Raw genomic sequence first — 15,203 nt, 5'->3', positions numbered from 1 at the left:
CTCATTTTTAGTCTTTTCTCTACTCATATACTTTTCCCTTCACTGCCACAGGTCAAAATCCTCCCCATTCTGCTGGCACTCACTCAAATGCAACTGCTCCTTCACCTTTTCCCTGATCTGTCACTCACACTTCCTTAGTATCTTATTTAATGAATAACTTTTATTTATATTTGTTACATTTTCTCCACCACTCACTCCTTTGCCTCTCGATATCTTCTGTCCTTGAGCTTGTCTTTGGGTCTCCTCTCGTAGCTAGTAGGTATTCAGTAAACTCTTGTTAATGGAATGCTTTTCTTCTTAAAGTTTTATGAATAATTATTTTCTTTTCTACAGTCACAAATCAAGAGTTAAAGGTTATCTGAGATTAAAAATGACTTATTTACCTAAAACCAGTGGCTCAGAAGAAGATAACACAGAACAGGCTGAGGAATTAGAGGTGAGATCTTATAAAATATTTGGTTCAATATTTGGTGAAAAGAAAATATCGCATTTCTTATTTTACTATACTTTGAAGAAAAAATAACTTTATTCAATGTGGTTAATGTGTGCAATAAAAATGATTTACATGGACATTTGTTTATTTTACCCATTAAACATTTCTTCCTTTTAAGGACATTTCTGTAGAATGAATAGCCATTATTGATGGTGTTCTTAAAGGTTAGCGAATAGAGAATACAGTGTTTATAAATGAGAGCATTTATTATAATTAAGTCATTAACTTTCTGATTTTTTAGAGTTTTCTGAAACTATGTTCTATTCTCCTCCATAAAGTAAGAATACAATTTGCTATTTGTAAGTTAAATATATGGAAATTTTGAGAAGACTTTACTAATTAGGAACACTTTTATGAAATGTAATTCTGGCTACTCTTCCTCTCATGGCTGGGGTGAGGATGGATGGGCTCAGAGGAAAGGAGGGAATGGGGGAGGGAAAGAATGCAAGTGATCTAATAAAATGCCATATTTATCTGGGACAAATATAATTTAACAATTTTCATGGATGACGGGACAAGTCAAGTATTTGGGCAGAGCTACATGCATCAAGAGTAAGGGAGGAAGAGGCAGAGAGCATGTATTTGGAGTAGAATTGGATGGGGATTTGGAAGCTGGAATTCTTGTCCCAAGCACTGCTACTAGTGAGCCAAGTGACAGTGTGAATTGTTGAAGGTCTCTGAACTGCAGGCTCTTCTTTTGTAGAATGACAGTACTGTACCAGAGGACCTCTTAGGGTTTCTTCTGGCAGAAAAATTCGTGATTTGAAAAGGGGACCCTAAAACACCTGCCTCTTGACATTCCCGCTGAAGCAACATTTACTGAAAGCACACGGTATATTGGCACTAATTAGCTTTGAAGAGTTTTCTTGTGTGTGCCTTCTTCAACAGTCAAGTCTCTTTGGTTGAGGGTCTGATTAAGCTTCCAGAAGAACTGTAAAGGTGAGGGACCTCCCCCAGCACTGGGCAATACCTCACACACCCATATCTTTGAGAAAGAAAGCTTGAGAACAAGCCATGCTTTTGCAACAGAGCTTTCTGGGAATTTGTTAAGTAAGTTCCAACACAGGGCTTGAACTCAACCCTGAGATCAAGACCTGAGCTGAGATCAAGAGTCGGATGCTTAACTGACTGAGCCATCCAGGTGCCCCTCTAGGAATTTCTTATATGCACTATTAAGATTTTACTTTATGTAAGGTTTTATAAGTGAGATAAACATGACACCAGGAGAGGTAGGCACAAGGCAAGATTTATTAAAGGCGTCCTCCAGCAAAGTTTCAGGGCTCAGGAGAAGGGGAGCCAGGAAAGTCACACCGGGAGGAAGTGGGCACCCTCGGGAGAGGTTCCACGACTCTGGAAAGCGGAGTCAGGGAAGTTGCACTGGGAGGGGGTTGGTGGGGATCTTTTATGGGGCCAAGGCAGGGTATGGGCTCACATCCATATATGGTAGGGTATTTGGTGATTGGAGGATATGGGGTGGGGAGTCCTGATACTTCTGTTTCCTGCATAGGTATCGGGTTACCTGTGGAGACATGACCTGGGCATACATCCTTTTGGTGGGAGAGTCAAGGTTTGAGGAAGGGGGGGAGGGGACTGGAAGATGGCAGCCCCGGGGGTCATTTCTATTGTTCCTCCTGCATTCCCGGAGCCACCCACCCAACACTTTATGGGGAAATACATAATAATAGAAGGAAAGAACTTTTTTTTAAAATCACAGAATATAGTTAGCCCTTAGTTTGGCAATCAGAAACCGTGGTATTATCCTTTCTTAAGTCTATATTTGCTTATTTGATTATATTTTCTTTTTTTTTTTTGTTTTTCTCTGATTTCTGCTTTATCATATAATAATCGCTTTAAAAAATTTTAGATATTTATGGGTCGAAGTTTCTCCGCCTGGCATTTTGGTGCACAGGGTATCTTGCATAATGGAATTCTGTTTGAAATGAAGGATGCCTGCCATAAAGAAAGAAAATTCTTTATTTAGTAACTAAAAAAAAAGTTAACAGTATTTCATTATTTAGGAACCTGCTCCAAGTTTTGCCCCCACACACATGTTATAGGTACCTCATTCACAGTTCAGTTTTTGTGGGTAGAGTTGCTTCACTTCATTTTGTGGTCTCAGGTCTCAATGTTTGCATTCCCTCAGAATGCAGCTTATAATTTTAGTAGTTGTAAGCATGTAGGAGTTTACTTATGAAAGGCCCTAGGAGTGCAAACACATGAATCTATGCTTTTTATCTTCAGTGTAGCTAATGACCAGAGAAGTCTTGTCTTTGACATCCAGTTTGTAACTGATATATAAAACCCTACTCTTTAAAGAAAACAATTGTCATTTCCAAAAGAGACTCACTCAGAGGCAACCTGTATTTCTTAGTATGTCAAAGTCTGGCTATCATAAGTTATTTATTTTTTTTTTAATATTTTATTTATTTATTTGACAGACAGAGATCACAAGTAGGCAGAGAGGCAGGCAGAGAGAGAGAGAAGGGGAAGCAGGCTCCCCGCTGAGCAGAGAGCCTGATCCGGGGCTCGATCCCAGGACCCTGGGATCATGACCTGAGCCGAAGGCAGAGGCTTTAACCCACTGAGCCACCCAGGAGCCCCTATCATAAGTTATTATTTAACATTTGATTTTTGTACCCTTTGCAACTTTAGATTTAGTTGTATATATTTTGTAAGACTACCATTAATGTGTATTGTAGCTCTGAATGCTTTCTTTCTGTTCCTCTTTGTTTGACTCCATTAAGTTGTTGGCACTTGCATACTACAAGTTAGAAATTAAATAACATTCATCGATACTTAGAAAATTATTTTGTGAAGAATATTAGCTGATATATGTCTCATAGGGAGGCATTCTATTAAAAAAATGAAAGCTCAGTTTTTCTAAGCAATATTCAAAAGTACAACTGTACTTTCCAGAACTTGAAACAGGTTTTAAAAATTAGGCCTCTAATTAAATTAGTTTTTACCCTTCTCAAGTTTACCTAGATAGCATGCATTCACCAAGGAGACCTTTAAGAGAGAAATTTTTAAGAAGATTTTAAAGAAATAGTCTTGTGGTACCATTTTCCTAGCTCTAACCATTTTTATAATCCTTTACAGCAATAGTAAGGACCCTCTTACTAATAAATTTTACTAATCTACAGAAAAATTATCAATGACCATAGTTTTAAAAACTTGACCGTTTTTCAGGAGAGTGGAATATAAAAATTCAACTCACATACTTTTAAAATCGAGACCAGAGAAATAACATTTGATTTAATATACACAAGACTAATTTTTAAGTATGTAGATCCTACATTATGATCATTTAAAGGAATGGAAAGGAGAGAGAGAAGGAAGGTAAACATGGCTGGTTAGAGAAAGTAAGAGGATACAGGAAAAGGAGAGAAATAGAGCAATAAAAGAAAGCAAAATTAAAGAGATGTCAGTTCTGTAGAAAAGTTTGTAAAAAGGAAAAAAATAAGAGTAAGAAAGAAAGGGAGTGAATTTACTTCCCATCCAGATTCCTTTTTCCAGAATTCTTTGTCTTTTCTCTCACCCTTCCCCCCTCCACCGACCTCACCTTCTGTCCTCAGTCTAAAACTGATAACTGATAACCCTCCCAACAGACCAGCCAGAGACATCAGCCTTGCTGCAGAAACCACTGTCCTGTTCTCTAGGCTGCTAGAAATATTCTCTTCCTTTCCAGCTCTTCTCCCTGACCCTCTCTTTTCAGAGTTAACCTTCCAACATAAAAGAATTCTCTTCCACCTTCTAAGGCATCAACTGGCTGGCACACACAACTGTCCTTCAGCACTAGATCCCCACCCAGTGCCTCGAAAGAAAGTCTGTATATATTACATTATATTACATTACTTTTTTGCCTGTTATTATGGTACCAAATATTTTTCCCATTTTGTCATTTTTTTCCCCACTTTGATTTGATAGTTTTTGCCATGTACAAATTTGGAGGTTTTATAATCAAATTTATCAGTCTTCTCTTTCATACTTAGCAGCTTGCCCAGTCTTGGAACATAGTTTTTAAATCTCAAGTTTTGTTGTCATACATGTTGGTTTTACTTTGTAGCATTTAGGCATTGTTCAATCTGTAACATCCTGGTAGAAGGTATGAGGCAGCACCCTACATAATTTTTTTTTTTTTATTTTCCCACAAATTTGAACTGAAGTACTATAAATTTGAGTCTTTCTGGGCTTTCCGATTCATTGTGTTGAACCGTCTGTCTGTGTGTGCAGTGGAGTATAATATATTTTACTCAGTAGGGTTATTCATTATTCTGTTTTTAGAACTGTGCTGGTTATTCTTGCTTGTTTGTGTGTCTATTTGAACTTGAGAATTGCCCATTATTTATAAAAATCTGTAATATAGGGGTGCTAGGGTGGCTCAGTCAGTTAAGCGTCCAACTCTTGATCTCAGCCCAGATCTTGATCTCAGGGTTGTGAATTCAAGCCCCAAGTTGGACTCCATGCGCGGCCTGGAGCTTACTTAAAAAAAAAAAAAAAAAAAATCTGTAATGTAGTTTTATCTAATTTCTTGGCCACTATACATATTGACTTGGGGAGAATTGACACCTTTGTTAAGACCGAGTCTTCTATCCAAGATCATATTATGTCTTTTCATTCATCCAGTTCTCTTTTTATGTCTCTTTAGAAGAATTTTTAAGTTTTCTTCACTCATTTATTTCAGCTTTCCTAGCCGTATTGGTATTTAGTAGGACCTTTTACTGTTGCCTTTTCTGTTAGGAAGTTTCTTATGTAAAAACATGCCATGAGCTCTTGCTACCCTTCCAAGTAATTCCTTGCCCTAACTACCCTAGTTTAAGCTTCATGTACCTATGCCCCTCACTAGTATTAGAGGAAATTTCTAATGCCTTCCTGGCACTTAAAACAAATGAAATTTTATTTCTTTGACTATTTTATGACCTGATCAAAATGCCTTTCCATGATCCAGAAAGAGAAAAGTCAGATGTGAGAATCCTAATGGCTTTTCAGTTGCTAGAGAGTTCTCGTAGCGATTATTTCTAAATCCTTTGCCTTTCCCTGTCGTGCCCAGACATATTTGGGCTTCATCTAATGTCTTTTTTTCAGGTCTCAGATAGTTACTGATTTCTACCATAACAAGGTGCTTTCTCTGTGGGAAAGACAGTACCCAATAAGACACAATTCTTGTCCTTCATTCATTTGCTTATAATTTAGAGAATAGCCCAAGGTTACATGAGTTTAAACTGTGTTTCTCAGTGCTTTCCATCATTGCTTGTTTATTTAAAATGTTTGCTGTCCTGGGGCAACTGGCTGGCCCCGTAGGTGGAGCCGGAGACTTGATTTTGGGATTGCAAATTCAAGACCCACTTTGGGTACCGAGACTACGAAAGACTTTTTCCTTTTAAAACCTTTTTGAAAAAATGTTAAAGGTTTCAAGCAAATTTAAGTGTTATCATTTTGCAGGGAAAAAAAATCTTTATTATCATAAAATGTTTATATGATGATCTTAAAGGTTGACACTGTGCAAATTCTTCCTTGCATAATTTCTGGAACTGGATATGGTAAATCTCTTTTTAAATTTCCTCCAGCATAATTCATAAGGTTAAAAAAAAAATCAAGCATAAACTTAATTGTTACCACTCTGTTTTTCAGCCTGGCTGGGTTGTTTTGGACCAACCAGATGCTGCTTGCCATTTGCAGCAGCAACAAGAACCTTCTCCTCTACCTCCAGGATGGGAAGAGAGGCAGGATATTCTTGGAAGGACCTACTATGTAAACCATGAATCTAGAAGAACACAGTGGAAAAGACCAACCCCTCAGTATGTGCTGGTGGCTTTCACATTTGTGATCTGAATACATTTTGACCACAAATTTTCATTCTGAGGTTGTGTCTCAAATGGATTCATAGTAGTGTAGAGATCTATAAACTATAAAAATGTAAGGAGGATTTTTATGATCCAGGGCTTTAAAAATGCCATCTTAACGGTTTCTTTTTAAAAATGATTTGATAATATTCAAAATCATTTGAGTCATAAATGTCACCCTCTAATTGCTTCATTTTCAATCGTTTTGTAGCCACAAAAAGATATGTTTTGTCTTTAGACTGATTTAAAAAATCTTGGAAATTTTTTGTAGTTTGTTACTAAAACATAATAAAATGTTAATTTCTACAGTAGACTATTTTTAAATATAAATTACTTGTAAAATGTAAAGGACTAAATAACAAGGGTCTTTTGTTTTTGCCAATCTGGTCAATGCATACATCGTTTCCAATGCACACAGATCAAGAATAGAATGATCTTTGGGGTATTCTAATTTATGTCTTCTCAGTGACCTTTTTCTTTTATTATCATCAGACTGTATATTTATAAATATACATTTACACATGTCCCATTACTCACATTTATTATCAAATACCCTTCCATTTCTCCTCCGTTATGGCCTTATGAAAGCTTTATTGGTCTTCTGCTTTTTGACAGACACTTAAAATTTTTCATATTCGTCCATTAATTTCTAACTTTTGGCTTTTTATTTTGTGTCTGATACAGTCCAAGCACTTTTGTAGATATTTTCTGATCTCAGATCTTTCCAGAGCAAATCAGTGATCCTGCTTCTTCATGGCACAGAGGCATCAATCTCTGTAGGGACCTGTACAGATCATAAAACTGAAGACACTAAGAAATTCTACAAAATTTCCTATTGCAGAGCTCAGTATTATAGCAAGCCTAACTTGAACGGAATCACATTTCTTTCACTATGGTTGATATCACGTTCAGATAGCCTAAATCAGGTATTTACGGAAAGAAAAGTTTGAAACATTCCATTAGAATCATCTGTCAAAATTGTGCTTTCTTTAGCAGTAGCACATTAAGAATTGACCTTCCAACTACGCTGGGCTTATATGGCATTAAATAAATTATCAATAATTTTGTTATTAAATATTTGTATAAAATTCTTGATCTGATGGCCTGCTTATATTAAATGCAAATAGCTAGAATAATATAATAAACAGGGTAATGGGGTTCAGTCTGATTTACTATAATGTGCCTAAACTCAGACATGTTTTTACTATTACCTTTTTTCAGGCCAGGCCTATTTCTGTTAATGATCAAAAACAGATACTATTTAATCTGGGATCTATTAAGTTTCTAATTACAATGTTTCTCACATGATATTTCATTTTGCTCTCTGAATTCATGCATGGGGAACTCTACTCGGCTTAAGATCAATTGCAGAAAACATTACTCTCTGGTTCTTGAAGCTGTATATGTAGCTCCTGAAACTTCTTTTTTATAATCTCTCTAGAGCTACCTTAGATTTTACTCATATTGTAATAAGGCAAAATAATAACATAATGAAATTATTTATGAAATTCTCAGAAATGCATTTATTCAACAAGTATTTTTGAGTGCCCTAACATGTCAAACAGTATTGTAGGCATGGTGGTGAACTAAAATATCAAAGTCAGACGTGTTATACATTTTCACAAAACCTTCATTGCATGAGGTACTCCAAAGATACCAATGTGCCCATGACTTCATCTGTATATGTTGAAATAGCCTTTGGCCAAAACCAGTGAATTCTGATCTAAGATATTTTTTTAAATGATCACAGCCTCTTTGACGGTCATTTTAACGATCTTCAGACACAGGTGACGGTTCTTCTGTTCCTAATCCAGGGATAACCTAACGGATGCTGAGAATGGGAACATGCAACTGCAAGCCCAGCGTGCGTTTACCACCAGGCGGCAGATATCTGAGGAGACGGAGAGTGTGGATAATCGAGAGTCTTCCGAGGTAGAAAGATTTTTCTTGTTCTTGTCCATAGACACATGCTACAGCAATAGATTAAAGTATGTGTGGCTTAAGATTCTTCTGTTTGTTTTAGAACTGGGAAATTATAAGAGAAGATGAAGCCACCATGTATAGCAATCAGGCCTTTCCATCACCTCTGGCATCAAATAACTTGGATGTTCAGACTCCTCTTGCAGAAGAATTGAATGCCAGACTCACAATTTGTAGAAATTCAGCCTCCGGCCAGCCAGTATCCAGCTCAGTAAGATGCTCTTAGATTTTGCTGTAGCTTCAGGATTTTATAATATATGTATTATTTCACTGGGTATCCAACATTTATAGGAAATTTTGTCTTTTATCCCTGGTTTTATTGAGATGTAATTGACAGAGCACATTGGATTGGTTTAAGGTATGCAACATAATGATGTGACATACATGTAGATTATAGCAAAATTATAACCACACTAAGTCCATTTAACATTTATCCCCCTCACAGAGCTGCAATTTTTTTTTCTTCTAATGAGAGAAAAATTTTGTCTTAAATGGCATGTAACAATGTATTAGGGACTTCAGGACTTTATGGTACAGTCATTTTTAAAAATATCTCCACTCGTAGTATGGAGCAGAATCATGGATAACCCACATGGTCATTAGAGTCTAAACAGCCATTACATAAACCAGTGCCTTCCAGCCAAAGACCCCCAGGAACATACCTGTCATTAAACATGTTGGGTTTGTTACTCATTCAGCAAGGAGAACATATACTATGAGTGTCCTAGTAAGAGTATGTTAGAAAAGACTTGAAGGATTTGGGTTCATGTTAGGCAACTTTGAGGAGGGTTTAAGGAAGCAAGTGTGTGGAGCGCCTGGGTGGATCAGCTGGTTAAGCGTCTGACTCTTGACTTCAGGTCTTAATCTCTGGTTCTGGGTTCAGGCCCCGTATTGGGCCCCATCCTGGGTGTGGACCCTACTTAAAAGGAAAAAAAAAAAAAAGCAGGGATGATTCTGTGATTGGGTGTCTCAAATCTTATGTATATCAAGGCTAAAGTTGTAATTAGTAAAAAAGCAGTAGTCACTCAGATTTTCCAGGATGGAGAGATACTGTTATTTTGTGGCTTGGACAGTGTTCACATTTTCCTTGTGTGGCAGGATGACAACGTGGTCTTGATTTGGTGTTGATCTGACTGATGAGTAACAGGGCAAGTCCTGTGTGTCTGGGGCTACTTTGTTCCTCCTCAGTTACACCACACCTGTCACCAGCACACATGTGTGAATAAGAGCTGATGTACTTGGACTAAACAGGGAAGTAGATGGCATTCAATGAAATACTATGCAGCCATGAAAAGAGTGAAGTGACTTAGGGGTTGTTTTTTTTTTTTTTTTTTAAGATTTTATTTATTTATTTATTTGAGAGAGAGTGCAAGAGAGAGAGCACAAGGTAGGGGTGAGAAGCAGAGGGAGAGGGGCATGAAGCTCAATCCCAGGACCCTGAGATCATGACTGAAGGCAGGTGCTTAACCGACTGAGCCACCCAGGTGCCCCTGTACCTTCTGAATATCATACCGTGTGCTTTTTAATTTAAAAAATAATTTATTATTTTTAAAGTATTGTATGATCATGGTTAAAAATTCAAGCAGTATTAAAATAAATTCAAGCAGTATATAAAATAAAAATTCAATCTTCTGTCTTATCTCTAACATACGCTTCCTCAATTGCTATTCATAATTTGGCACATATTGTCCTAAACATTTTTTTTAAAGATTTTATTTTTATTTATTTACTTGACAGAGAGAGCAAGAGAGGGAACGCAAGCAAAGGGAACTGGAGAGTGAGAATCAGGTTCCCTATTGAGCAGGGAGCCTGATGCAGGGCTTGATCCCAGGATGCTGGGATCATGACCTGAGCCAAAGGCAGATGCTCAACAACTGAGCCACCCAGGCTCCCCATGTCCTAATGTTTTCTATATATTTCTAAACATGTATGCACACACATACATTTGTATATAATTTTTTTAACCTCAGATCATCTTTTGGTAACTTAACTCTTTTCACTTGTATCCTACATGTTGGACCATTTCAGTACATATAGATGTCCTCCTTTAAAACCAACAAAGAAAAACCGTCAAACATCATTCTGTTGTGCAAGTAATCCTTAAGATATCTCACCAGTCTCCTACTGATAGACTTTAGATTGTTTACAGTTCTTTGTTACTATAAATAATACTACAGTAGATATTTTGACTTAATTTATATGTATATGTTTTTGGTTTTGTTATTTAATAACATAAAAAAATTGGTTAGTGATGACAGCATGCTTATAAAAGCACAGGGAAAAGGAGAGGAGACTTCTGGGGGACGAGTCATCTAGAATGTCCAGAGGGTGAGTGTTGAGGTGGGAAGTGCTGGAGCTGTGAGGAGTGGCCCAGTCCGGGAGCTCCTAGGCTCTGGGCAGTGGATTTCATTCTGTGACCCTGGTGACGGTGAGAGCTCACAGAAGGCTCTGCACTCCAGAACGGTGTGACCGGGTCTGACTGTGGAGCGCTCCCTGGCCACAGCGTGCCCCATGGAGGGTGGCTTTAAGGAAATCAGACTTGAAGCAGGGAAATCTGCAAGGAGGTTGCTGCCCTAACAGGCAAAGCAACAAATGATGAAAACTTGAAATTAAAAAAAAAAAAAAAAGACAACAGAAAACAACAACAAAAAACCCAACTTGAACTAAAGTGCAAGGAGAACATAGTTGAGAGCTAGGAAAGAAACGGAATGAGGAAGATCTGGTGACCGCCCTGCCTTTAAGGGACAGGAGGGGAGTCGGGGATGGACCTGACGGGAGCCGCTGCTGGACTCCAGCTCAGCCCCCCAAAACAAGGAATACCCGTCAGGGAGCAGGATGGAGTGGGTGTGGACAGGGGAAAGCCGAACCCAGTTTGGGGCACAATGAGGGGTATCCATTAGACATTCAAGAGAAAGTGTCCGGGGGGCTGCTAAGAGCCAGGGCGGAAGAGTGAGCCCCTGGGTGGAAGGTGCTGGCACACCGGGGTGTGGAGAGCAGCTGAGTGCCCCTCCACGGTCACTCTTCCTCCCGCCCCATCAATCCCACCCCCATGGCCTTATCTGCCACTCAGACATAAATCAAAAACCTAAACCTATTGTCGCTCTTTTTTTTTTTTTTAAATAAGAATCATTCCAGCAGAAGAGGCAGCTTACAAGCCTATACTTTTGAGGAACAGCCTACACTTCCTGTGGTGAGTTTTATCCTCTCCCCTCATTGTCAGTAAAAACAGGAAACTCAAGACTTTTTTTTTTTTTTTGAACACTGAATACAAACATTTGCCTGGCAGTGAGCCAATCCAGCACAGAATCTGGGTTCTTGGAGATGAACTTCAGGGGAAGAGGGAATGGGGTAGATAGGCTGGGGAGTAGCTAGGCTGGGGAGTAGCTGGGCCGGGGAGTAGCTGGGCTGGGGAGTAGCTGGGACAGGGAAAGCGTGTCGCCTGTTGTAAGAAAGCAAGGCCTCTGCCCCGGTGACTGTGGGCCATACATGGGCTTGTCTGCTGAGGTCCTATGCTGGCTGGAGATGGTGCTGTCCAGCAGCCTCAGCTCTGTACGCTGGCCCCTGGCATCGAGCAGCAGTATCTGCTCCATACATGAGGGGACTCAGTCCCCTGGGCAGGTGTGTTTTCTGGTGTTGGCAAGCTCAGGGGCCAGGTTGGATGGAGTTCTGCTCTCTCTTCCCTTCAGAATCATGTCCACATCCACTGAGGCCTTCTGCCTCCTTCTCAGTAGGGTTTCCAGCCGCAGCCTTGACTGGGGCTCAGACCTTAGCAGCCTCATGCCTGGACTCTTGACTTGCTTTTGGTTTCCACCCTCCTCTCTTCCTGATGTAACTCTCATGACTTTGAGTTTATCTCTCCTTTACGCAGCCCAGACTTGTGTCTTACTCCCAGGCTCCCAGCCCCTTCAGCCTACCCTCCTCCTCACCCACCCACAGGACCCTCCTGCTGTCTTCCCCCCATCCCTGCTTTTTCTTCCAAACAGGCTGTCCCCTTATCTGACTGTCTCCCTCCTCTGGCTCTATGTGCACGCCATTTCCCCAGGGAGAATGCCTCCTCACCTTTTTTCACCATTTGTAAGTTTGAATGGCAGTCTGTGCATTATTTTTTAAAAGTGAGGATTAGTTTTTGCTTTTATGAAAGTTTCACATAGAGATGCAGGGGCTCAGAATTCCTTGAACCAATTGTGGCTCCTCCCTCTAAAAAAATGGTGCTGTACCAAGAGAGGGACACAGTCCTGTGCTGAGAAAGGAGGGGGCAACCCACCTGTGCCATTGGCCTTGCGAGGCTGCAAGAGAGGAGATGGCATGGAAAGACGGCCCTCACCGTCCTTTCTCTTCTGGTTGCACTTGCCTGGCCTCCTCCATTAGGCTGGAGCCTGCTTAAGCAGAGATCTGTGGTTTTCTCCTACTGTGCTTTAGAATGTCCTCATACAAGGAAAATGTCACATTTTGGATTGACTTTCAGGCATTTATCCAAGAAGCAATTTTAAGTACACCAGATGAACACCAGAATCTAGAGATGATTTGTATTCATCTGTATATTACATGCACTTTAGTTTTTCTATGTACTGGAAAAGTTATTTCCATACCCTTTTCTTCTCAATACATTGATTAGGTTTTTTTAACAGTTTTCTTTGAGGCGTCATTTACATACTATAAAACCCCTTCATTTTTATGGGTACAAATAATGAATTTTAATAACTATATATAGTTGAGCAAACATCACCACAATCAAGTCTAAGAACCCTTCAACCCTCCCAGAAAACTCCCTCCATCCAAGCACCTACTTTCAGCCCCAGGGGACCACTAATCTGCCTTCTAGAAGTTTCTAGAAGTTTCATGTAAGTGGAACTATACAGGGTTGCAGTTTGATGTATCTGGCTCCTCTCACTTCATATAACGTTTTTAGGATTTAACCATGCTGGTGCACGTCTCAGTAGTTGATGATATTCTGTTGTGTAGATGTATCAACTCTATTTCTTTTATCTACTCACAGCTGTTGGGTGTCTGTAAAGTGGGGCAGCTTTAGTTCCATTATTTTGTAGACCAACAGTGCATCCTCTGTCAGCAATGGGCATCTACCCCTGTGTGTCTAGGGACAGTGTAGCTGGTGAACAGACCAGGGGTGCTGGTTTTTATGTGTAAGACACGATGGGGAAACAGGCCAGACCTGGAGGAGTCTAATCTGGTTCAAAAGACGGAAGGAAGACCAAACCTCGACTATTTTAAGTAAACGTGGAAATAACCAGACCTCTTTGTTCATTAGTAATAAATTCACAAGTAGCAACTCCCCAGCCCTTACAGAAGGAAGGCAGGGCTAACTTTTGACTCAGCACATACAGGTGATGAATTCTGTGGTTAGACCGCCTGGCTCAGGTCTCATCTCTGTAGCTCTACATTAGCAATGAATCTGTTGGGCGATTACCCCAATTTTCTAAGCTTTAGTCTCCTTGTGAATAAACATGGGCTAGTAATAGCAATGATTGCATTAAGATTGCATTAAGATGGAGGTTAAATGACATAATCTATGTGAAAACATTTAGTGTGTGGTTATTATTACTGTCATGTTTTATTCATGTTGGTATTGCTCGCATCATTATGGTCTGTTCTGGTTTTTTTAAGTGGAATGTGGTACACTTCATTTCATACACCTCAAAATATGATGTAAAAGTCTCTTCCTTTTATTTATTTTTTTAATTTATTTTTTTTCAGTGTTCCAAGATTCATTGTTTATGCACCACACCCCGTGCTCCATGCAATCTGTGCCCTCCTTAATACCTACCATCAGGCTTACCCAACCTCCCATCCCTCTCCCCTCCAAAATCCTCAGTTTCTTTCTCAGAGTCCACAGTCTCTCATGGTTTCTCTCCCCCTCTGATCTCCCCCAACTCACTTCTCTTTCTTTTAAAGAGAGAGGGCAGTGAAAAGGGGAGGTGGTCCTTTTAAAACAATTGTTTCTTATTCGTATTCAGTTTTCCTGTTATTCTTCACTTCAGCTTTTGCCTACTTCATCTGGATTACCACCAGGTTGGGAAGAAAAACAAGATGAAAGAGGAAGATCATATTATGTGGATCACAATTCCAGAACTACAACCTGGACGAAGCCCGTGGTACAGGTACCATGCAGTCTACCTGTTAACTTACCTTCTTATGCAATGTACTCCATCGTATTCCTCTGGGAGCTAGTACAGCTATTTTGTGCTATACACAGGCTGTGGCTAGCATCTTCTAATCGTTTGCTGACCTTGGGGCTCGCATCTCCTACAGATCTCTCATATGCATGATTACCACTTGCTATCATGTAAAACAAGTCCAACTGGGAATAACAGGATGGAGCAAATAATCTGGTCCATTGGGGGTTTTTTTGTTATTTGAATGGTTAAGATCATTATTTCACTGAAAGATAATCTTAGTGATTAAGATCTGTTAAAGAAATTTGCCACAATGACACCTTGTCCTTGGCGACAGCAAGTGCCTTTTGCGACATTTCCTTGGAAGTGTCTAGGAGAATGTTTAATTTATTTTATCACTGTTTCTCTGACTGAGAAATTTTTTTAACACTGGAAAGTATAGAGAACAATACAGCAAATACCCATCTTCTTAACACCCAGAATTTACCACCAGTAACAAATATTACCGTATTTGTTTCTAGACATTTTATTTAAAAAAAATAAAATCTTACAGGAGCACCCGGGTGGCTCAGTCAGATAAGTGTCTAACTTCAGCTCATGTCATGATCTCTGGGTCCTGGGATGGAGCCCCTTCCCCCCCCCAACTGGGCTCCCCAACTGGGCTCCCCACTCAGCAGGGAGTCTGGTTTTCCCTCTGCTCCTTCCCCCACTTATGCTCTCTCTGTCTCTCTCTCAAATAAATAAAATCTCTAAAAA

The 15,203-nt window shown here is 39.6% G+C and overlaps 1 protein-coding gene across 5 annotated transcripts in view; it reads left to right on the top strand.

Annotated features, from left to right (window-relative positions):
- The window catches only part of LOC111153271 (neural precursor cell expressed, developmentally down-regulated 4, E3 ubiquitin protein ligase), a 126,938-nt gene that overhangs the window by 93,182 nt on the left and 18,553 nt on the right, over nucleotides 1–15,203 (top strand). For 3 of the 5 annotated variants that reach the window (XM_022512190.1, XM_022512187.1, XM_022512186.1), the window contains 6 exons: nucleotides 334–436; nucleotides 6,125–6,291; nucleotides 8,151–8,268; nucleotides 8,360–8,527; nucleotides 11,441–11,506; nucleotides 14,313–14,432. In XM_022512190.1, coding sequence (XP_022367898.1) covers nucleotides 334–436; nucleotides 6,125–6,291; nucleotides 8,151–8,268; nucleotides 8,360–8,527; nucleotides 11,441–11,506; nucleotides 14,313–14,432 — 742 coding nt within the window. The remainder of the gene's footprint in view (nucleotides 1–333; nucleotides 437–6,124; nucleotides 6,292–8,150; nucleotides 8,269–8,359; nucleotides 8,528–11,440; nucleotides 11,507–14,312; nucleotides 14,433–15,203) is intronic. The other 2 variants (XM_022512188.1, XM_022512189.1) reach the window with 2 other exon arrangements.

This window comes from Enhydra lutris, unplaced genomic scaffold (assembly GCF_002288905.1).
Source record: "Enhydra lutris kenyoni isolate GAN:26980312 unplaced genomic scaffold, ASM228890v2 scaffoldscaffold31, whole genome shotgun sequence".
NCBI classification, from domain to species: domain Eukaryota; kingdom Metazoa; phylum Chordata; class Mammalia; order Carnivora; family Mustelidae; genus Enhydra; species Enhydra lutris.
Note: the sequence above shows the minus strand (reverse complement) of the source record. Positions and strands in the feature narration are given on the sequence as shown.